Raw genomic sequence first — 27089 nt, 5'->3', positions numbered from 1 at the left:
AAATGGCAAAAAAAGAGAAAATAAACATGTTTAAATGTATGTGTTTGTGAAATATTCATCCTGTCATACATTGCTTAAGATTAATTGTAAAAATTTTAGCTGAAAAATAAATAGCTGGACTCACTTGTATGGTAATGATTAACTAAATATGACTTAACTCAGTTACTTGTAGGGATGCACCGAATCCACTATTTTGGATTCGGCTGAACCCCGAATCCTTCGCAAAGGATTTGGCTGAATACCGAACCAAATCCGAATCATAATTTGCATATGCAAATTAGGAGTGGCCGAATCCGAATCCTGCTGAAAAAGCCAGAATCCTGAATTCGGTGCATCCCTAGTTACTAGAAAAAATAAAGCTGACATGTTCTGTAAAGCAAAAATAGCTCCTTTGTCATTTTCCATGCTCTAGGAACAGCATAAAGCTAAAGACTATGTCCCCTGTACAAGAGCTCACATAATATCAATTACACAAAAACACCAGGTAATTTGTTTGTGATGCAGTGAGCAGGTTTGAGGCAGATAAAGCAGGCTGATCAACTACACTAAAATCTGCAGGGGGTACATACAAAGCTCAGTGTTTATTGTCTTGAGCCTGTCAGCAGCAAGAATTCCCAAGCCATGCGATCGTTACCAAGGAATTAGTAGTAAACATGACTCAGACTCTGCATTATTCTGTGCAACAGCCGTGTTATTATGCACTCAATACACCAGCGTCTGTGATGTACAATTTTCCATTCTATAAGGTTGTCTCTGATGCAGCTTATTGTAATAAATATAAAAACAAATATAGTAACTTACATTAAATAAGAGGAATGTCCAAAAAGGTGGGAGGTCACAGGGAAAACACGTGGCAATTGTACAGCTAATAGTTCTGACTCTTTTAAATCGTTTTAGATGGATTTCTATGCCATAAAACATGATTACACATTTACTTTAAATTACCCCATGTCCAGATTTCCATTATAAAAATCTCTTCTGCGGGGCCACAATCAAACAAGTTTCCTTGTGAGGCAACTTTGGAAATCGAAGCCCCACAAGTGCATTGGAGCTGGCGTTTTCTCATTATAGCAGGTGGAAGGCAGTTCGGGGATATTGTCGCCCCGCAGAAGAGGTGATTAGTTGCCAAGCGACTAAATCTCCCCTAATCTGTCTGTAAATTTATGTATTTGTGAAATATTCAACCTTTCATGCATAAATGGAAAAATTGTTGTGGTCTTGCAAATAAATATATTTCACAATATAGTTTATGTCTCACACAGTATAAATTAGGGATGCATCAATCCAAGATTCAGTTCGGGATTCGGCATTTTTCAGCAGGATTCCTTGTCAGAAAAAAAGGAAGAATAAAATGTTTTTAACTTCCCATTCCTAATTTGCATATGCAAATTCGGTATTCGGCCGAATCTTTCGTGAAGGATTCAGGGGGTTCTGCCGAATCCAAAATAGTGGATTCGGTGCATCCCTAGTATAAATGACCCTATATTTTCAGTTTGTGAACATTCCATTGGCAACTATTTGAAGCAAACAAGCTACTCTACATCTAATAAATTAGTTTAGGAAATCCGTTGCAGGGAAATGCGGAGATCAGAAGGGAAGTTGTCCAAACCGCTCATTATTTGTCAGTGTCAGATATGCCCCTGGCTACTGACAGACAGAAAGCTAAATGCAGAGAATAGCTCCAGAATCCCCAACAATGCCTTGTTGCAAAAATGCCACATAAAACAAAGGGACAGCATTGTGGCACCGTGATTATCACTGCTGCTTGGCACTAAGGAATCCTTCCCATGTCTGTGTGTTATTCTTATGAGTTCTTTGTGTTCCTCCTATACTTTAAAAACAGGCAGATTAAGAGACTCCTGATGAAGCTGACCCTAGTGTGTGTGAGAATGTGATCGTGATTTTAGATGGTGAGCTTTTCTGGGAAGGGACTGATGGAAATCATGTATAATCTCTTTAAACCTGTACAAAATAAGCTTGCAAGTATCTGAATAGTTCGACACTTTAAATAAAGTTACCTGAACAGATTCCAGTATCTCCTGGACACGGGTCAGTAAGGACGATTTCTTGTAGTTGTGCTTCTTCTCATTCAGCTCTATAGCCTTCTGTCGATATTGCTGCATCTCTTGCTTCTTTTCAGCAGTGAGCTGCAAAACAGGTTACCAGGATTAGAGATTCTGCAGATCTATAAAAAGGTCCAGAATCAACGTTTTAAAAATAGTAATGATCAAATTATTTCCTGCCGAAAAAAAATTCTCTCTTATAAAAATCGTCTTTTAAGGCTAAAATGTGCTACATATTGTGCTCCCTACTGGCCTTTCACTTGTTGAGCTGTAACAAGCACTGATCAGTGAGGACATGTGATAAGTGTGAGAAAAAAACTGACACGGTAACACAAGCGTGACAGTTTGTTTACACATTGCCAGGGACTTGGACACGGTAAGGTATCAGGTAGTGAAAACAAGCCGGTTCCAAAAAAAAAAAAAAAAAAAAGCACATTGATTATTACCTACACATTAAGGGGCAGATTTATCAAGGGTCAAATTGAAAATTCGAATTTTTTTTTATGGTCAAAACTGTCACAATCGACTAAGGAGTTTTTTAAAAAAAAAATTACATTTTCGAGATCTATCATACTCTGGCCCTTTAAAAACTCGAAATTTGATTATTCGCCGCCTAAAACCTGTGGAATTGCCGTTAAAGTCAATGGGAGAGGTTCAGGGATCAATTTGGAGCCTTCCTGACATTCAAGTTTTTTTTTGTTTTTAACAGTTTTTTAAATTCAAATCAAATTCGATTTAAGTTTTCAGGTCGATGCAATTCATCAGAGTTTTAAAAATTTAATTTTATTAATAAATTTCGATCGGTTGAATTTTGAATTTATGGGAGTTTTGGGGAGTTTTTAAAATTCAAAATTCAAACTTTGATAAATGTGCCTCTAACTGTCCCTTCAATTAAAGTGGATGTAAAGGCAAAAAAATAAAATCCAATTTTTACTTTCTTTAATGAAAAAGAAATCTATCTCCAATATACTTCAATTAATAAATGTGTACTGTTTTTTATAAGAAACCTGATTGTATCCAGTGAAATTCCCCCTTCGTTTTACTTGCTCTGACAGTTGCAGATAGGAAACTTCAGACGGTCCCTAACTGCTCTGCAGGGAAATTATCATACATTCAAACGGCAGGGGGTGGCTCCCCCACCTTACTTCTCAGAACTGGAACAGCTTTGTTTGTTTCCCTGTAGAGCAGCCGGTGACCGAGTAGAGATTTGTATCCGCAGACCCAGTGCAGTCTGCATATTCTGATTATTAATCAATCTTGCTGTATAGGCTTCTATGGCAGAAATTATTTGACTTGTGCTGTTCATCATTATGATCATTTATGACGATTCCTAAGCTTAATCCTTTCAACAGAAGCACAGACCACACTGAGCATGTGCATGGTCTTGCACAGATGTTTAACATAGTTACAAAATGACAGCCCCCTGCGGCCAACTATGAAAACATAAAAAATTTGTTTTATTAGGCTTCTGGTGCAGTAAGTTCATGTTTATGTTTATTATACAAAATAAAGCATTTCTAGCATTATTCTATTTTAGACTTTAGCTCTCCTTTAACAGCTAAATGACATATTTCAAAAAAGCAAGTCACAGGACATGAAATCGTTACAACTTGGTATAAATGACTGCTTGTTTATGAACCAGCAAGTGATGTGCGGGCCAGCCCAATACCCGCAGGTTTACCAGTTGGTTCGGGCTGACCTCACACGCTTCTTCAACACCATCAAATACCGGCTTCCAACTTCTTCGCGGGTGGGTGCAGGATGAGCTCTTCTCCTGCTCTCCCCACCTGCCACCGTCAAATGTCGGCTTCCAACTTTGGTATAAATAACTGCTTGTTTATGAACCAGCTAGTGATGTGCGGGCCAGCCCGATACCCGCGGCTTTACCAGCCGGTTCGGGCTGACCTCACACGCTTCTTCTCGGGTGGTGGGTGAATGCAGGTTGAGCTCTTCTCCTGCTCTCCTCGCCCGCCACCATCAAATGCCGGCTTCATACTTCGTCTTTTATAGGGGCTACGCCCTACTTGCCCCACCCCTTTTGTGATGTCATCAGCTGGCGTGTCGGCGGGTCTATAAAAGCAACCCGGAAGCACGGATGCGGGCTAAGGGAGGGAGGGTTAGGGTCAGGGAAATCCCGAACGGCACATTGCTAGAACCAGCGCCACATGAACAAGAAAGAAAAAAGTCGAGAAAGATAAAATGTTTCTGTCCAGATCACAAGAGGAATGTTGCAGTGCATAATCATTTCTAAAAAAAAAACAAAAAAGAAAACTATGCATATGATCCAGAGAGGTCTCAATCCCTATTCTAAATATATCTAGTAGATCTTTGTTTTCAGGAGCTACCTGCTCCGTTGACGTAAAGGTAAACATCTCTATATGAAACCTGTTTGTATACTGCTTTACTATGTTTAGGCAGCCTTTGTATATTTTTAAGTCTTTTCAAGCTACATACAATTGATCACATCAGTCGCAAGTGCCTTAAGACAAGTTTAACCTTTTGGGAGGATTATGAGGCCGGAAACGTACAAGGTTTGGCTGCTAGGGTCGCTGAACATAGGCAGACAGAAGTTATAGAGAATATGCAGAGCACCATGGGGTCTGTATGTCATTTTTAAAATTAAACTGAAAAACCTTTTTCTATTTTTACAAATAATATTTGATATAAAGGATAATTTTATTTTTTCAAATAATATTTGATATACAGGATAATTTTATTTTTTTTAATTTTGCAGTTACCCCTTGGTTCTGGGTGATTGTATCCTATTCTCACTGTTCATTTAGACATGATGTCTATCCTCCCCACCAACAGAGATGTTGTTATGTATTTGGCTAATTAAAGGGGCGGTTCACTTCAAGTTAGAGTCCTGCGCGGGTCCATTTTTTTGGAACCCGTACCCGACCCATACCCGTAACCTGCTATCCGGACCAGCAACCCGCATTCTTACCCGCTTGGATCCGATACCAGACTCGCAAGTACCTTATCCGCAACCCGGACCAGGGACCTGCTAACCATCAAGAATCAGGAAGTGCTGTCATTGCAAACTGGAAGTGATCAGAAAAAAAAGGAGTAGAAATCGCTATTGAGAAGACGTCTATACCCACACCCGGAACAGATTTTTGCGGGTGGCCTGCGGGTACCCGACCCGCTGCAGGACTCTACTTTAAGTTAACTTTTAGGGGCAGATTTAACAAAGTGTGAATTTAGAACTCACCACAATAAAACTCACCCATTTTATATTCATTCCTATGGGATTTTTAAAAGCATATTTATTTATGAAGTTCACCATTTGGTAAATACGATTCTAAAAATCTCATAGGTATGAAAAGAAAGTGGGGCTCATTTATCAACACTGGGCAATTTGCCCATGGGCAGTTACCTATAGCAACCAATCAATGATTAGCTTTTAATAGCCAGCTGCAAAGTAGAACAATGAATTCAGCAATCTGATTGGTTGCCATGGGTTACTGCCCATAGACAAATTTGCCCAGTGTTGATAAATAACCGTTTATCTGCGGTGAGTTCTATTCTCACATTTAGAGTAATCTGCCCCTTAGTATGTTGTAGAATGGCCAATGCTGAAAAACTTTTACATTAGTCTTCATTATTTTTTTTTATAGGGTTTTGAATTACTTGCCTTCTTCTTTTCTGACTTTTTCCAGCTTTCAAATGGAAGGGAGGTCACAGACCCCCATCTAAAAAACAAATGTCCTGTAAGGCTACATATTTATTGTTATTGCTACTTTTTATTGCTCATCTTTCTATTCAGTGCCTCTCCTATTCATATTCCGGTCTCTTAATCAAATCAGTGCATGGTTGCCTGGGAAATTGCGGAAATTGCAAACTGGAGAAATGCCGAATAAAACGCATAATAACTGATATCCACAAATAAAAAAAATTCAAAACCAATTTCCATTTGAATATTGTCTCTACATTATATGAAAAAAGTTAATCTAAAGGCAAATAGCCCCTTTAATGGTCAGGCAATGATGACACTTGTGAATTATCTGGGCTACATCTTCTTAGTAGGGATGGAACCCAGGATTCCATTTAATATTTGTCTGAAATCCAGCACCTTTTGCAAGATTTAGATTCTTACAGATTTTTATGAATTCAAACAAAATATGGACCCTTAACGGAAAGTAATAAACACATTTGCAGCAAACCCCTATGTGAACATGGAACATTTTTATTCACGGATGATGTAAATTTAAAAAAAATGATTACGTTCTTACTAGGGATGCACCAAATCCACTATTTTGGATTCGGCTGAACCCCCGAAATCCTTTGCAAAAGATTTGGCTGAATACCGAATCGCATATGCAAATTAGGATTTGTATTCGGTTCGGCCAGGCAGAAGGATTCAGACGAATCTGAATCCTGCTGAAAAAGGCCAAATCCTGGCCGAATCCCAAACCGAATCCTGGATTCTGTGCATCCCTAGTTCTCACATCAATTTTATTGAGCGCTGTTTTCAAAGGGCAATATTATGATAGATGTAAAAAGATATTTCTGGTGTCAGTATCTTTTTAACGCATGGCTTAGCTGAAACCATGCTGATGTTCCTATTGGTTTTACTGGATCTTGGGATATCTGAGCTTTTTAAAAAGAGACAAGGAAATTTGGGAAAAAAAAAAAAACTTCATCTGCAAGAGAAAGCTCAGGAGAGATCTCAACCATTGATAAACCCCTGCTCTTTTGTCATGAACCATTTGCTTTGTTTAGTGAAAGGTCAATTATAATGTTAATGAATGGGCATTCAGTCATAACGAGGCTGTCAGTGTGTCCTCAGCAAGTGTCTCGTGGCATAACAACATTTAGCACAATGATAACTATCTAGCTATCATTCTGACACACACACACACTTCGATTGGGAGGTTAAGAAAAAATTAGAATATCTAAAACTAACGAATATTACCGACCCGAAAACTCGATTCGAACTGAATTTGACTAAACTCGGATCAAGTTTTTTCTCGGAAAAAAACTTGAATGTCAGGAACGCCATTAACATCTTCAAATGGGTCACTGAACCTCTGCCATTGACTTAATTGAGTTTTGTCCAAAAACAATATTTTGAAAATTCAAATTTACTATTCGACCCTTAATAAATCTTAAACAGCAAAAAGTTGGGAGTTCTCTCCAAAAGTAAAGACCAAAATTATGATAAAAAAAATCAAATCATGTATTAGGACATACAGATGACATCTGTATGTCCTAATAAATGATTTGATTTTTTTTATCAAAAAACTTTTTGCTGTTTTGGATTTTTGCGCCCATGGACTGGGGTGAACTGTGAGTACTCTCTCCCTTTATAAATTGTTTTGGATACTTTTTCTTTTGATTAATAATGGTACAATTATTGGCATTGCGCACCAATTTCTTTAATTTGTTGAATAAATCTTCCCGAGTGTTATTGAATTTTTGAAGTGACTAAAGGTCCCCATAGACGCAAAGATTTCTCTTGCCGAACGACCGATTTTAGCGAAATCCGACCAATCGTGCAGTTAGTGGGATTCGAACGATCGTACATCTTACGATTTTTCGGCCGACATCTGTCAGAAAATTGATGGGCCAGGTTAAAAAATCTTTATCAGTCCCAGTGCAATCTATCTATGTCTGCAGGGCCAAGCAGGCAGCTCCCCTTTGTTTTCCTGGCAATATCACCTGAAATGGTGTTTTTAGTTGATGGACAATTCATACGATCGTTTCGAGATAATCGTGGTCTCACGATGACGATCGAATCTTTTAAAAATCTTTACATCTATAGCCAGCTTACTCCCCCTAGAGAGAGAAACAGACAGATTTAGAATGTTCCAGACAGCAGCAATCTAAAGAATCTCAGTCACAATTGAGATTTTTTTTTCTCCTGTCATTTGCATGTTTACCTGGTTGCTTTGGTCCATCACATTTGCATTTTAAATTCTCCTCTAACTGTTTGGAAAAGCACCTGTTTCTCAACTTTCTCTCTACTATGTGTTGCCCAAAGTATGCTTCAGGGCAAATCCCAGGAAAGTAAAATGGCAATTATTTACCTAGTCACCTTCTTAACAAAAACACATAAAACAGTGTACAGTAGTAAACCGACATGATTACAAATTACCAAGGAGAGAGACAGAAAAACATTTATTTATTAATACATTTTTCTGAAAATCGGAAAAAAAAACCAATAAAATTTCGAACAAATCAGAATTGTATGATTGTTTTTGATTTGTTGCCGAAACCTGCGACTTTTTTTGGGTTTGTCGCCTGCAAACCAGGTAGTCTTCAGATTATTGGACGTAACCCAGTGCAGATCAGGATATAAATGGGACATCTGCCATTCACTTCTACATGAACTCGGAGTACTTTTTTATTTGGACTTTTAACACCACCGAGAATAGAATCAGGAAACTTGGATCTACAGCATTTGGCAGTCACATTTTAACAGCCAGCAGCACAGATTCTAAGTTTAGCCAAGTTCACAGCCCAGTCATGTGTTCATCCTACCAGATCTCAGTGGTACTATTTAAATCATAATTCTCTATGATTTTTGACTAACAAGCTCTGCGCATTTGCAAACAGACAGCTGTGATGCATTCCATTTATAGGAGAGGCAACAAAAGATATAGGTTAACACACTCCCCATAAAATAAGTCTCAGAAACACTTCTACTGAGAATGCAAGCAGAGGTATAGGATCCGTTATCTAGAAACCCTTTATCCAGAAAGCTCTGAATTACGGAAAGGCCATCTCCCATAGACTCCATTTTAGAATTGAGGTATGAAGATCCAAATTACAGAATCCGTTCTCCGGAAAACCCCAGGTTCCAAGCATTTTGGATAACAGGACCCATACCTGTACTCCGGTTAAAAGGTAAAAGATCACGGTCACTGGGGTGTGCCTAACAAATTGACCAATGACTTAAGGCCCCCATACACGGCCCGATAAAAGCTGCCGACAGACCGAGACAACAATGGAGACCGCCCGCTTAGCCTCCATTCTGATCCGATCGTGAGGCCCTAGGTCCCACGGATCAGCCTGATATCGCCCACTCTCGGGGAGAGATCCGCTTGTTTGCCGACATCGACTGACGAGCGGATCTCCCCGTGTTTGGCCACCTTTAGGCTTTCCTTATCCTTTAAAGCTGCCCTGTAAGAGACAGTTGTTCAAACATATGTTCATATGAGCCTTCTGACTAAATACCCAGATACAATATCACCAGAATGGAGTCTGGTGGATTAGTAAAGAGCCACTTCTGCATTTTGTTTTACTAGCGATTTTCTATTCGATTTTCTAATGTTAAAGTGGACATGGAAACCCAACCATATTTAGGACTCATAGGTTAAGATTCCTTGATGTATGGAAATACAGGGATTACATTTACATGGGGAATATCTGATATATTTACAAGATGCTATAATAATGGATCACAATAAACAATGTCACAAAATAAAAGTATCACACCTGTTCCCTCCTTAAGCAAAAAAAAAAAATGGTTTCCACCATCCAATTACAGTCAGGATCAATATTTGTGGGTTTGCAATGGACTTACCAATGGAGAAAGCACGGCAACACCATGGAAGTTAATCACAGACACCCTCTGTTCGGTTACGGACATGGCATCACTGAGAATTTCCTCTCCTTGGATTATGGCTAACTGTTTCTTGCAAAACTCTTCATATGGCTCCATGATGCCAAATCTGAATCGAAAAAGCAACAAAACATTTTTCCCAAGCTCTTTTATGATATATATTTCTTTTGTTAGATGTTCATTTTCTTTCCACATTTTTATTTTTTATTCCCAAACAATTCTCATTCAAAGCTAGAGTGCAACAAAGAAGAAAATCAAGCCAGCATGACTATTTTCAAATGCCCACCTCAGATGCCTCTGAGAACAGAACACAAATAGCCTGGGGCTATGAAGAAATCCATCATGTTGGCAAGATAATGGTATGACAGTTGCTAGCAGAAGTGCTGTGTTTTGGAACATGTATAACAGAGATAACCATTGCATAAGAAGTGGGGTTAATGGAGTTTACTATGGAAAATATGACCTCTTTATTACCATCTTTATTAGCTTGTTATTAGGTGTTGCTATGTATTTACTTTTTATTGGAACAGTTCAGAACAGCGGCACTTCGAAACTAAATAAGTAAACATGGATTGCCTGGAGGATCGTGGATTTTTTCAGTTCATGAATCAAAAGGGATGTAAACCCAACAATAAAAATGTGGCGCTATAAAAATAAGAAGTAAATAAAAATCTAATTTGCCCAAATGAAATTGTAATTCTAAGCAGTTTTCCTATACACATCAGTTACACATAGCAATAGCTTTTACAATAGCTTAATATCAAACAAAATCTATAATTTTTGCCACATTGGATGTGACTTGTATAAAACTTGTATACTTGTATAAAATCATTTTAAAGAATGTGCTTTCTGCAGCTATTAAATATTTAGATGGAGGCAAACACTCTTCATACTGCCCTTTGCACAATTAAGATAGGTTGACCAGTGCTTTCATCATACAGATAAGATAAATGGATATATTTATTTTTAATACAACAGCCATAAAGATCTTGTAAATGATATTTTTAATGAAGTCGTTAGTTTTAATCAGAGCTTCGTTTTCCGAAGTTGCCCAAAGTTTCCTCGTGAGGCAACTTCAGAAAACAAAGCGCTGCAAGTGCCATCCTGCTGGCAATTTTTCATTATAGCCGGCGGGAAGGCAGTTCGGGGAGATCGTCACCCAGAAGAAGAGGCGATTAGTTGCCGGGCAACTAAATCTCCTCGAATCTCCCTGTATGCCCTTACCCTAAAGGATACATAGAGAATACATGAAAAAGCCCTAATTTTGTAGGCAATTATGAATACTATATGGTGTTTGGTGGCGAAAAACTGTCATTATCTTCAAAAATGGTCCGTTTATTGGAGCTCCCCATAGATGTTCTCAAGTCCCTGTCCATGTTTCAAATGAGGGGTGGGCGTGTCCTAACGGTCCCTGCCAGAAGCACAGTAGACGGGGGAAAGCCAATCACAGCCCTGCAGTCACACAAACAAAGACCAGTTCCCTATCTCGTTAGCCTAACTGCTAATTGGTTCATATGCTACAGTGCAGTGTGCCGCTGGCTCCCCTGCACAGCTAGACAATTTAGCGAGCAGGAAGTAGAACAGATGGGCGGGACTAGTAGGGTTTTTGCAGAAATTTACAATAAAGTAACCAGAAACACTACTTTTAAAGCACATTCCTTCTAGATCTAAAACTGGTACATTCTTGTTTTTCATAATATGTCTCCTTTAATTTGGGTCACATGATTCCATTAACTTTTGTAATTAAAAAAAATGTATCCAGTGTTGTGAAAGAGGAGGATATGTGAAGTCACATCAACATTCCATGACCTGTTTAAAAGCACTCGGCCTCTGACCTTGTGGCTTTATATGGTCAAGGAACTCCATCATGATTCCCAGTATCCAAATGTTTTACAATAGGGGGTAATAAACTATCCTAGATAAATTGATGCTTGAATTCAATATAAAGAAGAGATTTAGGGTTTTCCAAAGTCGCCCGAAGAGGCAACTTCAGAAAACGAATCGCCGCAAATGCATATGTATCTCCTATGTAAATAAACCAGACCAGTGTTTTAGAAGTGGTGCAATAATTATAGGTATGACAGCAGAACAGATTTTCTGGCACAAATCTTGCATTTATAATATTGTTGATGAGCAACTGAAGTGCGCTCGGTTGCTTACCTGACCAGAAAAGCCAGTTTAAATCTATCAATATCTCTGGGATCAAGAAATAATTGTTACATATGCTGACTGTGGCTTTCTGGCATCTGTATTATAGAACTATATTAAGAACTAAAGAATGCATGCTTATTTTTAGGATACTGTACATTTAGCATTGAGTGGAGCTACAGCTATTGCTGTGCATTCTATTTTAAATATATCTTCATTTATTATCATTATTACAGTTTCCCCCAAATATATCTGATTTTCAGATTCACATAAGCAAGACAAGAGACGGATAAAAAAGAAAGAACTAAACCTCCAGCCTACAATTTTTTAATCAATGTTTTTAATTTGCACTACAAAGCATTGACGAAATACTGACACACTCCTATAAAGCCTATGGAAGGACCCTTAATCCAACAGAAAAATCAAGTCTGTCCAATCGAGATCTGGATGATTTTTGGCCAGATATTGATCGGGATGGCCTGTTGGAGGGCCATACACTGCTGAATCGGTCTAAAGGAATCAGCAGCTGAAATCTGCCCATGTATGGCCACCTTTAATCTTATTGCAGCCCAAGAGATCTGGTTTTGATTCCAACCTGGGAACTATCCGTATGGTTTGAATGTTTCCTTTCTGTGTGAGATTCCTCTGGGTACTTCAGCTACCTCCCACTTTCCAAAACATACATAGGCAGGTTCCTAATTAACAAGACTGTGGCGTATGCACTAGAGATGTACAAAATGCCTATCTTTTTTTTATTTTGGCTGGATACCAGATCTTTCACAAAAGATTTGACCGAACACTTAACCAATTCCAAACTGTAATTTGAAAATATTTAAATGTAAAAAAAATATAAAAAACAAAACTTTGAGTAATCAAAAGCATTAAAGCCACATGACTTTAGGGGCTGGATTTTGTTCTGCTGAATTTGCATTCTGGAAAATGTCCTGGGATTTGGCCAAATCCCAAATGGAATCCTGGGTTTAGTGCACCCCTAGCATGAACATGAAAGAGTTCTTACACTGTAGGCTTTACTGGGGCGGAAAATATGTAAATTATGCAGATTCAGGTGAGCAGTGGGTCCTGACCGAACTACCACAAGAACAGAACGAGCAATAACAAAAATAAGCACATATAGGAAAGACTCTAGAATAAGAAAATTGTTAAGAATACACACCTGTGTTTCTTTGGCAGATGGAAAACAATGATGTATTTGTACAGAAGAAAAGTATATTCTTCTTATTCTGCAAATCAAAGATAAAATAATTCACTGGGTTACCAAGTACATTATAATGATGAGGTTCCTCAGTACACCAGAAATAATAAATCATACATTATTTTGGTTAAAACAAAATAATAAAAGGTGCACGTGGTCATACAGAAGCTTTGGCTTAACACTAGTTTTCTAACAAACAGAAGCACAAAAGTTATGCGAGGGCCCCTGCTTTCTAAAAAGAACAAAATCCAAGAAAAGAAGAGTAGATAGTGTAAAACTAAAAATCTAACTAAAGGTGGCCAGTGCAAGTACATTCACGTACACAAGCTGCCTGTCAGGATATCTATTGGGCAGGTTAGAACAATCCGATCATTCGCATTCAGCCCAGCATGATGGTGGCCAATCTAAGTGCTTAACCTGTTTACGTCATGTAAAGGGTAGATCTCAGTGTATGGCCAGCTTTAGATTGTAAGCTGCACTGGGGCAGGGACTGGTGTGATTGATAAGCAATCTATGTAAAGCTCTGCATAGAATTGCTGCTTATATATAAATAAGAGATAATTTACGTCTGCAAATGCAGTGAGAAAACTGCAATTCTGAGAGCATGATGCAGTGTATTTCCCCAAAATGTCAGCGTCATTGGTGGTCGTAAGCAATTGATGTGCTTGACGCAACGGAGTCTGATTCGGCAAAATTAAAACATACGCTAAAGTAATTTGCAAGAAAATTTGTTTGCGAATCAGAAGCGATTGCATGGAAGTTTGAAGACATCTACAACACAGTTCTTTAGGCGAAAGTGAGCTGTGCCCACTGATGCTAGGTATGAAGGGAACCATGGAGTTACCACCTGCATCAGGTCAGGTACAAGAGGAATTCCTACAAGGTTGTCAGGGTGGAAACACCTCTGTCCCCTGACAATGCGAGCTGTCTGTCTGCACGTACCCTGCCTGGGTACTCAGGACAATTGCAGGCTGCATTCCCCCCCACCTCCTGTTAAAGCCATGCAGTTAAATGTAGCTATTTCTCCCGACCTAGAGTGATGTCACTTCCATCCACCAGTGATGTCACTTCCATCCACCAGTTATGTCACTTCCATCCACCAGTGATGTCACTTTCATCCACCAGTGATGTCACTTTCATCCACCAGTGATGTCACTTTCATCCACCAGTGATGTCACTTCCATCCACCAGTGATGTCACTTCCATCCACCAGTGATGTCACTTCCATCCACCAGTGATGTCACTTCCATCCACCAGTGATGTCACTTCCAGTTTTCTCAGGTCCTGGGTCGGGCCTAAAATTAGGGCACTGCGGATAGGTTTTCGAGAACAGAAAGAGGGGGGATTTATAGAAGGCCAGTGGGTCTGGGTTCGGCTCTAGCCCAATGGATCCGGGTTGGGCACGGTCTGCCCAAATAGACCCATGCAGGAATCTACCAGGAGGTGGCGGTAGCTACAGGGTTCCCCAGCGGCAACAGGCACAGTATCACTCAATTTGGAACAGAAGGCAGGAAGGACTGTGCAGTGCCAGGCAGAACTCTATAGAAGTGCAAATAGAGCTATCTCAACCGCACTTGCAGGCATAAATGGCCCCTTTAGACAACAGCGGTTCCATTGAGCACTTTCTATGCCTTTCAAGGCATACTGGGAGATGTACCAGAACAACAGATGGAGCTGCAGTTTGCACAAAGTGCTCATTTGTAAACCAGACAAAGACTCACAGGTGGGTCTGTAACATTGCATCATATGCACAGATTAGAAACAAACTTTAAGGTTTTTTTGGCAAGACCTGTGTTGTGACAAAACAGTTTTTCTATATGTGACTCCTTGTGCACCAAGGCATTTGCCCCATTATAATGAATATACGCTATTTTATCTCATATATACATATATATAACGTAGCCCCCTATTGTAAATATATGAATATTAGTCACCAATAGGGTTGCCACCTTTTCTGGGAAAAAAAATACCGGCCTTCCTATATATTTATCTTTTTTCCCTATTAATAACATTGGGATCAACCATCATTTTTAACGGCCAGGCCAGTAAAATACCGGCCAGGTGGCAACCCTAGTCACCAAGGCATTTGCCCCATTATAATGAGTAAATGGTACTTTATCTCATATCTACACACATATATAACAGACCCCCCTATTGTGCGTATAAGAATATTAGTCACCAGACCCCCCTATTTTGCGTATAAGAATATTAGTCACCAAGGCATTCCATGACCATATAAAGGCACAAGGCTGAAGGCAGATTAGTACTTTTATACAGGTCGTGAAACTCTGGGGGGAGATGGAGTTCTATTTTTTCTTTTTTTTACAGTTTTATAAAGTTTCATTGAATCGTTTGAGACGAATCACTGACTAAGCAGATATATTCGCACTCATATACATAATAAACCAGCAGCTGGTCAGTTGCCATGAAAGGGATCCCCTCTATGATAAATGGGTGAGCTCACTTTACCACCACGTCGTGCAGCAGCCCCACTAAACCTCTACATACTGTACTTACAAAGTGCACGGCTTCCTTGTATTGGCCAAGAACAAGGCACGCCAAATTGGTCCTTATTACACAGTACCAACTCCCAGCAATCCCAGCTAGTCACCATTTAGGAACTACACGGGCCGTTATATAAAAGATAAAGTCATTCCTTACCCAGCACACAGATGAGACGACATTCACAGCTATAATACTGTGTCTCCCAACAACTCCACACGCTGTGTTCGTTAACAGTGACAGAACAATGCAGGGATGGCTCCAGGCTGCTGACAGTTCAGAACCCGCCCCGCCATATTTTGAGGTCTCCGGCGGCAACTACAGCGCCTGGCAACGGCCACCAAATACACGCCCCGTTTTTTACTTGTAGGAGGGGCTTGCGGTAAGGACTGAGACGCTTCCGGGTTGCTAGGGGCGTGGTTATTGCTAAGGTTCGGCGCTGGGGATTCTGAACTACAACTTCCAGCGTCCCCAAGCCTGCCGCACATACAATGGAACTCTGGGAGTTGTAGTTCCTAAAACATCTGCTTGATATTTAGTTTATAGTGGCCGGTTTCGTGTCTGTGGGCTCCTTATGGTTCTGTCTGTAGCCGTCATCAGGTCTGGACTGGGAAGTAAAATAGGCTCTAGTATTTCAGGTACACAGAGGCCCAATCAACCCCCAGCAGCCCACTAAATAGTGACTTTCTATGGCACCTTACAGCTGAGCAGCCCCTCTGGCATTTGCCAGAACTCACAGATTGCCAGTCCGGGCCTGCCCGCCATGTTGTGGGGTGATGGTTACGTTTTGTTGCATCTTCCTTGTGTTGTTGCTGCTGGCGTGAAAACCCTTTATTTCATCCCTATTTACAGGGGCATCTACCTGCTGCTGTTTTTCTGTAGGTTCGAGCCGGTACCACAATCCCGGGCTCTGCAGGTGCTAAAACCAAAAGGGAAGGCGGCTTCTGTAGCCCATAGAGACAGGGGCACGATGCTCCAGAGAACACCCTGGCAGCCATCAGAACCGTCAATATCTCTTCTCTCTCTTTAACCCATAGTCAGTGGGACCCAAACCCCGGAATAAATGTCATTCTAAGCAGCCCTACAATATACATTCATTGACGCTTTCCGGTGGTCCAATGTCATTGCTAGTGGAAGCAGTATATGTTTGTCCTTTGTTGTTCTCTGCACTGCCCAGGGTTGCCAGGTGTAATTTTCAAAACTAGCCAAAGTCAGCTACAGAACCAGCCCAAAACTAGCCAAGAGGCACTTCAAAAGTAGCCCAAAATAGCACAATATCTGCAGTGAAAAAAAGTCTAAAAAAAATTAATGAATTTATGTGAAAATACACCTTTTTAAAATTTTCAGTTTCATAAATTTTCCCATGAAGCAAAATAGGACAGATTCACACGTCACCAGGGGTGTAACTACAGAAGGGGGCTAGGAGGTATAGGGGTCCCATAAGGTCCTAATACATATACAGTTTCAATAAATATTGGTAAAACAGGTCAAACTCTAGACATTTTGGTGGCCAGCAGATTTTGGCCCCAAAATTGTCTGAAATTGAGAAAAGTCATCGGAAAATGTGAAAATGCTTAAAGGGATACTGTCATGGGAAAACATGTTTTTTTCAATCAGTTAATAGTGCTGCTCCAGCAGAATTCTGTACTGAAATCCACTTTTCAAAAGAGCAAACACATTTTTTTATATTCAATTTTGAAATCTGACATGGGGCTAGACATATTGTCAGTTTCCCAGCTGCATCCAGTCATGTGTCTTGTGCTCTGATAAACTTCAGTCACTCTTTACTGCTGTACTGCAATTTAGAGTAATATCACCCCTCCCCCCAGCAGCCTAACAAAAGAACAATGGGAAGGTAACCAGATAACAGCTCCCTAACACAAGATAACGGCTCCCTGGTAGATATAAGAACAACATTCAATAGTAAAAGCCAAGTCCCACTGAGACTTATTTAGTTACATTAAGTAGGAGAAATAACTGCCTGCCAGAAAGTAGTTCCATCCTAAAGTGCAGGCACAAGTCACATGACTGGGGGCAGCTGGGAAACTGACAAATTTCCTTTTTCTCTGTAATAATAAAACAGTGTCTTGTACAGGTATGGAACCTATTATCCAGAATGCTTGGGACCTGGGGTTTTCTTTCATTTGAATCTTCATACTTTAAATATACTAGAGAATCATGTAAACAGTAAATAAACCCAATAGGCATGTTTTGTATCCAATAAGGATTAATTATATCTTAGTCGGAATCAAGTACAAGGTACTGTTTAATTATTATAGAGAAATAGGAAATAATTTTTCAAAATTTGGATTATTTGGATAAAATGGAGTCTTTGGAAGGCCATTCTATTATTTGGAGCTTTCTGGATAATGGGTTTCCAGATAAAAGATCCCATACCTGCTAAGATATCATTAATCCTTCCTGGAAGCAAAACCAGTCTATTGGGTTTATTTAATGTTTAAATGACTTTCTAGTAGACGTAAGGTATGAAGATCCAAAATACGGAAAGATTCATTATACGGAAAGCCCCAGGTCCCAAGCATTCTGGTCCCATAAATATATTAAAGTTATGAATGTAAAATTGCTCAGTTGAATTTTGCAACAGCAGCGCCACCTCCTGGTCCTTTCTTCTGACTTTATACAGTTATTCGGTTATCCAGAATGCTCGCGACCTAGGGTTTCCCCACATAACAGATGTAGTTTGGATATTCATACTTGCAAATCATGTACAAGGTACTGTTTTATTATTACAGAGAAAGAGGAATTTATTTTTCAAAATTTGGAGTGTTTGGATAAAATGGAGTCTATGGGAGACGGCTTTTCCGTAATTCAGAGCTTTCTGGATATCTGGTTTCCAGATAACGGATCCCATACCTGTATAAGACTTTCTTGGAATGATGTGTTACTATATATTAATACATATTTAGAAATCAGGCTTGTAGGGAAGTTAAAATGTCAGTATTCTGCTGCAAAGCCTTCTAAAAAAGTAAAAAGAATATTATATATAAAATATTGCAAGTGTCCCTGTCCTTTGGGCAGTTTATCAGTGTGCCGCCCATCTCTTTACACAAAATGGTGCAACTGGAGTGGAATTAGATCTGGAGTTGACAGGAGATGGAGTTCCTATACTCATGCATGATGACACAGTGGAGCGAACAACAGATGGGACTGGGAGACTGCAAGATCTCAGCTTTTCTGATATCAAGAAACTTAACGCAGCAGCCAAGCATCGCTCATGGTAACTATGCTAAGCATCGGTACAATTATAGATAACATTATACTAATATACTAATACTAATATACAAAGATCTGCCCATTTCCCTTCCAGCATTTGTCTTTGCATTTAGTGCAGTTGTGAACTGGAAACCCACCCTATCATTACACAGTGACAACACCTTGAATGCAGATAATATCTGGCAATGAATTCATGAATCTGGCAACCTGCTGCCTTGCTAAAATATCTATTTCTCACAGTCATAAAAGCTGAAGCAGCAACATATGGCTGCACAAAGTTACCCAGTGCAGTGGAAGTTAATGTGAGGCATCACCAAAATTTGGGTATACTGTCGGCAAAACTCATCTTGCACTTCTCTTTTCAGAATTTGTGCTCCGGCTCCCCTACAAAGCACCAACCCTGAGACAAGTACAAACCAGGTTAATTGTATGCTCTCTATTCATTTTAAAATGCCTACACATATTTTTAGAAGGTATTTTCGGAGGTTATGTTGACCTGTTTAGCCAAGGCCATTCGGGAGTCCTGATATCTGGGCTTATGTAGAAATGAAATTAGACAAATTTCATATCCAAATGGATAAAGATAACAAGAGACTGTACGACTCTATCCTGTTATCCAGCACTTTAGGCAACCACTGAAACTGAACTTTTAATGAGCACTGTTACCCAATATATGTTTTTCTTAATAAGTCAGTGATCTGAATGTTTGGCCATCAGTTTGTAGGCAGTTGTGTAAAGATGGCTAAACATGGTCCACGTCTCACTGTTCTTGCCTTTCATTGTTGTTGGCTGGAACACAATGGCAGCCAATTACTGGTGGCAGTTCTTGCTGTGGGATATTTTATATTGTTTTATTGTTTTCACTTCAGGAATATGTTTGATGGTGAAAATATTCCCACTCTGAAGGAGGCAGTTAGAAAATGTTTACATCACAATCTGACAATTTACTTTAATGTCAAGGGTCATGCAGTCTCGCTTACAGACAAGCAGTTAGCCTTTCTGCTCCTTTCGGAGTCCTGTTCAGACACTTTTTTACATCCATACTACAATTACACTACTATATACATATATAATCTTTAGACAGCTCTTATGGTTTGCATTTTTTTTATTTATAAGGATAAAGGTAGCAACTATAAAACAGCAATGGATCACCGCAGTTTAGTCATTCAAATTAAGACTAGTGACCCATTTTGGTGCTAGGCCCTTGCCTATTTGAATGCAGCAAGCAGTACTATGGAAGCACACAGCTGTTGATAGACTAGTTCACTAGATGATGCTTTTTTGATCATGGGTAGTGATGGGCGAATCTGACCCATGTCACCGAAAATGTTCAAAAAATTAGCCAAAGGCATTGAAAGCTATGGGCTAAAAATATCTTTTATACATAACCATTTTTTTCATTGGAGTCTATGGGCACCCTTTTTATGGCGAAACCGTGTCTAAAAATTTCGCTCATCGCTAATCATGAGCTAGCTAGCATGTGTTCACAAGCCAACGATTTCCATCAGCTTGTTGAGCTTGCCCAAACTACATATACAGAATTTGTGGATGTTGTACGTTTCTGATAAACACAGGGAAGCACCCCACAATGAATTGCCTTGCTGTGCCAAACATACATTTATTTGATATCTTTCTTATCTCTGATACATACAGTATACATTAGGTATGCTTGTTATGCCAGTCAGCAGCATCAAGGGCAAATAAGGTCTTGAGCTGTATTAAAAGGGGCATAGAGTCACAAGAGGAGGGGGTCATTCTTCCACTGTATAGAGCACTGATAAGGCCCCATCTAGAATATGCCGTACAGTTTTGGTCTCCATCACTCGAACAGGACATTATTGTATTAGAGAGGGTACAGAGAAGAGCAACTAAGCTGGTAAAAGGTATGGGAAAATCTTAGCTATGAGGAAAGATTTGCCAAATTGGGGATGTTCACACTGGAGAAGAGGCAGTTAAGGGGTGATATGATAACTATGTATAAATATATAAGGGGATCATATAATAATCTCTCTAATGCTTTATTTACCATTGGTCTTTCCATCTGACACTAGGTCACCCATTCCGATTAGAAAAGAGAAGGTTCTGTCTAAATATTCTTAAGGGTTTTTTTTACAGTGAGAGCTGATGTGGAATCCTCTCCCTGAATCAGTCATACAGGCTGATACATTAGATAGCTTTAAGAAGGGGTTGGATGATGTTTAGCAAGTGAGGGAATACAGGGTTATGGGAAATAGCTCATAGTACAAGTTGATCCAGGGACTGGTCTGATTGCCATTTTGGAGTCAGGAAAGAATTTTTCCCCCTCGGAGACAAATTGGAGAGGCTTCAAATGGTTTTTTTTGCCTTCCTCTGGATCAACTGGCAGTTAGGCAGGTTAAAATAGAGTTAAAAGGTTGAACTTGATGGAAGTGTGTCTTTTTTTTTCAACCTAACTTACTATGTTACCAAATCCAGGATTCTGTTTGAATCACAGATGGTTACAGTTCTGTGGCTTTACCAACATTTGTTGCATATTGGGGTTTAATGGGTCATTTTCTCCGCAGGTGTTTTGTTGTGCAAGGAAACAGAAGCAATGATAGGCAGATCCCATGTCTGTCAGCGCACTTGCATTCAGGAAGCAGAATGATGCAATTTACTAAAAAAAGGTGCAGTTATCAATATCAACCAATCAGCAATTAGTTTGGGACAGTTTACTACACTTTAGAAAATTAGAGTAAAGCTCTGACTGTTTACTATTGATGCAGATTAGTATCAATATTGGGTAAATCAACCACAGAAATCCCACCTGTATCTACTTAGTAGTTGTATTCATTTAGTCATTTAGTTAAACCCGAACCAAAACTTTGCAGATAAAAAGTAACAAAAGCTAATTATAAAGTGCAAACGTAAAATCCTGGCAACAACATGGTGCACCATATGTAAATTCCAGCTCTTGTAATTCTTGTAATCAAATGCCTTCGTTTTCCAGATGAGACAAGCAGACAGAAATGTTGTCACAGCTCTGACACACAGGCCTTGGAGCCTCAGTCACCTTGGAGATGGCACTCCACGCTACAACACCATATGGAAACATTACTGGTACATCTTTATGGATGTCTTGTTGGACTGGGGTCACCACAACTTACTGTGCAAACTCTGTAGAGTCGCAGAAGAATTACATTTCTAAGTAAGTTCCTTTTTCTCCCACAAGTTGTTACGTTTTCCACAATATCCTCATAAAATCTATGTGATAGCATGTAATTATTTAAAAAACTTAGAATTAACCAATCCTCAAAATGGAGTAAGGTAGTTTCAATGATTTAAATTTGCATTACGTAGGTCAGTAAACAGGATAGAAGATTTTCTTTACATCAAATCAATAGCTTTTCTCCTGGCTGGGAAGATAAATAGCTCCTCTGACAGCGGGTGTGAACGGATGTCCTAACTAATAAGTATTGGTTAAATGGAGTCTATGGGGCAAATTCACTAACATTCGTAGTTTCGCCAGGCGCAACTTCGCCGTGCTTCGCCGCACTTCGCCAGGCGTAGTTTCGCCAGCGCTCCGCGAATTCACTAAAATCCGAAGTTGCGCTCAGGGGTAGCGTAAGGTTGCGAAGTTGTGCTAGCGTTGATTCGCTATGTAAAGCAAGTTACGCTAGCGAAGGCTAATTTGCATACGGCGCGAAATTCAAATTTCAATGGAGGAATACGTATCAACACTACAAATGCCTAGAAAACCTTCAAATCAGCAAATAATATTTTATTTTGCCCTACACATGTGCCCACTGTCTAGGTAAGTTGCCATGAGTCAGGAAATGTAGGGGGGAAGGAGGGGAGCCCCAAAATATTTTTCGATCTTTTTCAGCCTATCACCCATCATGTAGAAAACACGCCAGCGTTTTTTGGGACTTAGAAAAAAAAATGACTTTTTTGAAACAATCCCTATCTACTCTATTGAGCTTCGCCAGGTCTGAGGTGGCGAAGGAAGTCTAGCGTAAAAGGTAGCGTTCAGTACACTGCGCGCGTTAGTGAATTTGCGTAGTTACGTCGCTAGCGAAAATTCGCCTGGCGTAAGGGTGCGAAGTAACACTAGCGAAACTACGCCAGCGTTCGTTAGTGAATTTGCGCAGTAACGAAAATGACAAACGCTAGAGAATTAACGCTAGCGTTCAGCGCTTCGGCGCTTAGTGAATTTGCCCCTATGGGAGATGGCTTTTCTGTAATTCTGAGCTTTCTAGATAATGGAGTTCCAGGTTAACGGATCCCATAGCTGTATAACATTCCAAATCTCATTAAAACCTTTGGGGTTAAAGCTGTTGAGTAAAAACATTCAGTAAGCATCTCTCAAATTAAACATTTCCTCCCTGTTTCCACCTCTGTTGTCTGCATTCACTTGTCTTACAATGTTTAGTCTCAGCCTTTTATACATCTTCACCAAAACTTCTTCACAGCATCATTTCCTTAGACCCTGCTCTTATGATAATGAGATGGCCTTCCTGTAATTCAGAGCTTTCTGGATAACTGGTTTCTGGATAAGGGATCATATACCTGTACCACAAGCTGGGAAACATAATGTGTTAGAATGTGACTACTTTAGCTTTGCTATAGAGCAGTGGTTTCCAAACTGTAGGACTTGGGGAAAGCAATTTGAAATCCAACCTGGGAGAGATTTAGTGGAAATCCTATTTGCCATCATAGAAGCCTAGACTGAAGGCGAATAAGAGATTTGCATAGATCATTTACAGGCAGCCCTAAATACTCTTTGAATTATCACTGAATGGCTGATGCAGCAGTGTTTTTATAGTCCTGTAAGGGGGCCCTCCTTTAAAAGGGGTTCAAACAAAAATCCATGTAAGGGCTCTTGCACATGGCATTTTTGCTCCGCTCTCCATTTTGATGCGGTCAGACGCAGGAAAGCTCAGGACTTCGTTGCGTATGTGCGGCATCATGTGTACTTGCCCATAAGGAAGAATCGGATGCGTTTAGTCCTGCACTCCCCTGCAGCTGAACGCAAAAATGCCCCTATGTTGTTAAGAGCATATTTGTGAAAGGCAAACAGGCATTTTGCCACAATTTACCAGCTGACAGCTCCACAAATTAATTTGCTTTTACAGGACTTTTAGTTCTCTTGTTGCAATTTCTCGGTTCCCCTATAATTAAATATGTACCTTTATCTGAAGGACCAATCTTTACCTGAAAAGTGTGGTACATTGCTGAATGATGTTTTTCATACTTTCTTTCTTGCAGAGAATATGCGGAGCAGTGGAACTCCAAAGGGATTGAAGTTGTAGCCTGGACAGTTAATAATGCATTGGAAAAGTTATATTATGAGCAAGTCCGTATCAGTACTTGGAGGATTGTGACCGACACTACTGAACTCCTCACCCCAAAGTATTTATCTATTAGGATGTCACATTAATTGGCCGGCCACTAAATAGAAGCTGCAGCTGGACGCCAAATGCTGTTGTGGACTGAAGTGGCTACATGATTTAACTGTACTTGGATTAAATTGCCCACCTCACTTACTATTTTTTTGCACACTCCACTGGAATCATTTCCCAAGGTTTTAAAGGTTTTAAAGTTTCTGTTTTTATCACTGAAGGTAAAGTAGAAAGGATGACTCAAAGAGCAACCTCCCTCAGGATGAAGGGAGGTTTTCCCCCCTAAACGTTGAATTACTGGTGGCATAATAAAAAAGGGGCATATTCCCCGACTGCATTCAATTGAGTGTGTGCGGATCTGTATCCAAACAATTGCTGTCACTAGGGGACCCGACCGGGCCTACGGAGCACCAGCACCACCATTGCAGTGGAAGTGGAGTACAGGTGTGCGGCAGAATTCATACATTGTATCCATTGTAACAGTGCCTAAGCTGGTTTCTGTTTACAGATCCTGTCAGAGCGTTTCTACTGTTTTGAATTCCTGGTTTTTTGACTCCTGCCTGTTTATTGACTTCGATTCTTGCTGCCTGTCTTGATCCTTTAGCCTGTTATTCGACTACTTTTGTCTAATCCTTGCCGGTACCTTGTTTTTGGACATACTACTCAGTGGCGTAACTAGATATTACTGGGCCCCACAGCAAATTATTTTTCAGGCCCCAAAAATTTTTAGCAGTTGACTTGTTTTACCAATATTTATTGAAACTGTATATGAATTAGGTCCTCGTGGGGCCCCTATACCTCCTGGGCCCCCCTGCAGGCGCAGGGTCTGCTTCCTCTATAGTTACGCCCCTGGTACTACTCTTTGTTGGTTCCTGAGCTGAAAGCCCGGGGCCCCAAAAGGGCGTCGGTGAACACCGGAATCCACAGGGGTGCCCAGTGCATCGGAGTGTACCCACTGCTTTTAAAGGTTCCTAATAGACGAAATTGTTACAATTTTGATGTAAAACCCATGGAAACATTACTTAAAATCAGGGAAGTAGTTGTAGTTTTAACTAGTTTCTTTGCAGATATCATGCTGGCAACTGCAATTTACAATATGACCAGTAGGGGTCTGCATTGACCTTTCTATCAGAGAGAAGGTTGCCTTATTACTGGTTTAGAAAGATTGGAAAATAAACAGCGGTGTGATGGCATGCTAATCCACGTGAAATGCCAGTGTCTTGACACAGCTGGTCGCTAAGAGTGCATTGTCCTGCCATTCTGAACCAATCCCTGTTGCCTCATCTTCTCTATTTCCTATTGTTTGCCATTATACAGTGACACTTCAAATTTACATGCCCTGATTTTAAGTTTTCCTTCATTTTACATTGTTATTTTGTGGTCCCACCTATATATTATGCATAATACATTTCCCTGATTTTAAATTTTCCTGGATTTTACATCATTTTTTCTGGTCCCCTGAAAAATGTAAAATGGGGGGTTCTACTGTATGTCATATGTATCCTTATTCTTTCCATTCTATCTCTTCTCTGCTGCCTTGCTTCTTCATTCACTTCCATTCCTTTTACCTTTTATGTAACTTTTAACTTTCTGTGCTTTATTCCCTGTCATTTCACTGCCAACTGTTCCAGCCCTTACACACTACATTATTTCTGCCCCACCACATATTTCCCTTAGAGAGATGGAGCATGTAAGGGGGCAGATGGACAGTTTCATGGATTTGGAGACCACTAATGTCAAGAACCAATAAGAATTCACCTGTCCAGCCCCAGATAGTGTCAGTTTTGTAAAAACACATTAATTCCATTCCTTATACCATAACTAAGGGAGAATCACACTGGTTTTGCTGTAATCTGTGATTAAAGGCTTATACCACTGTTTACATAAGTAGGTTATATAAGAAATAAAAACGGGCATTGACAGTAGTGGTGATAAATTCCTTGGCATTGTGGGTGCTGAGAATCACCACCGGTAATACACCCAAACTGTGCAACCTCACAGAAATGCATATATGCAGGTAATGTCACAGTGACAAAATGTGGTATCATTGCTGTAATGGCACATGCACTATTTTGTGTGGTTTCTAGTTCACAAGCAGTTGGCTCAATTTCAAAACATTGTGGCATATGACACATAGGGGCAAATTCACTAACCTCCGAAAATTTGCCAGCGATGGCTTTGCTCACTTCGCAATACTTCGCCAGGTGTAGATTCGCCAGGACAACGCTAATTCACTAAAATCCAAAGTTGCGTCCAGGACGCCGAACGGTGGCAAAGTTGTGCTATCGTTACTGCGGCAAGCAAAGCGAAGTTGCGCTACCGTTGGCTAATTTGCATACGGCGGGAAGTTAAAGTTCAATGGACGTACTGTATATGTTGCAGCAAATACATTACATTACACAAGCCAGGGAATTTTAATAAAATAAAATAGAGTTGTTATATTGCCCTACACATGAGCCCAGTGTATAGTTTATGTGCCATATGTTAGGAAATGTAGGGGGGAACCCGGTTACCACCTAAAAAAAATGACGCTCTTTTGCAGCCTATCACCCTGAAAAAAGGAAGTCGCCAGCGTTTTTTGGGATTTAGAAAAATTTTTAGCTATTTTTTGAGGAAGTCCTATCCACTCTATTGCACTTTGCCTGGTCTGAGGTGGCGAAGGCAAGTCTGGCGCAAGAGGTAACGTTCAGTAAAATCCGCATCTTAGTGAATTTGCATAGTTACATCCATTCGCCAGAGAGCAAATTTGCCTGGCGTTAGGGAGCGAAGTACCGCTAGAGACTATCTCCTTCGCCAGCGAAGTTATGCCGGCAAACGTTAGTAAATCGGCGATGTTCCAAATTTTCGCCAGCGTTAGTCACTTCGCCCTTTAGTAAATTTGCACCATAGTGTCAGCAATGTTTTTCTGCCAATGTTAAAAAAAGTGAACCTTGACTAAAGTGAGAATATGTCTGACACCTCTGGTACTGGTTTATTTTGCCTACAAACATGCATTTGAA

At 40.0% G+C, this 27089-nt stretch overlaps 1 protein-coding gene and 1 pseudogene across 4 annotated transcripts in view; one reads left to right on the top strand and one right to left on the bottom strand.

Moving 5' to 3' along the window:
* ccp110.S (centriolar coiled-coil protein 110kDa S homeolog) overlaps window positions 1-15852 on the bottom strand; it is a 34958-nt gene extending 19106 nt beyond the window's left edge. The window contains exons 1-4 of one of the 4 annotated variants that reach the window (XM_018239122.2): window positions 15656-15849; window positions 12956-13022; window positions 9595-9742; window positions 2019-2147 (exon numbers count right to left, since the gene is read on the bottom strand). In XM_018239122.2, coding sequence (XP_018094611.1) covers window positions 2019-2147; window positions 9595-9732 — 267 coding nt within the window. In that variant the 5' untranslated portion in view covers window positions 9733-9742; window positions 12956-13022; window positions 15656-15849. Of the gene's footprint in view, window positions 1-2018; window positions 2148-7727; window positions 7778-9594; window positions 9743-12955; window positions 13023-15655 lie in introns of those variants that run through there. The other 3 variants (XM_018239123.2, XM_018239121.2, XM_018239125.2) reach the window with 3 other exon arrangements.
* A 5560-nt stretch (window positions 15853-21412) lies between these two features.
* Window positions 21413-24446, top strand: LOC108702424 (annotated as a pseudogene).
* Window positions 24447-27089: the final 2643 nt, after the last annotated feature.

Source organism: Xenopus laevis, chromosome 9_10S, assembly GCF_017654675.1.
Source record: "Xenopus laevis strain J_2021 chromosome 9_10S, Xenopus_laevis_v10.1, whole genome shotgun sequence".
NCBI lineage: Eukaryota > Metazoa > Chordata > Amphibia > Anura > Pipidae > Xenopus > Xenopus laevis.
The sequence above is the reverse complement of the archived record's forward strand: the minus strand, read 5'-3'. Positions and strand labels throughout refer to the sequence as shown.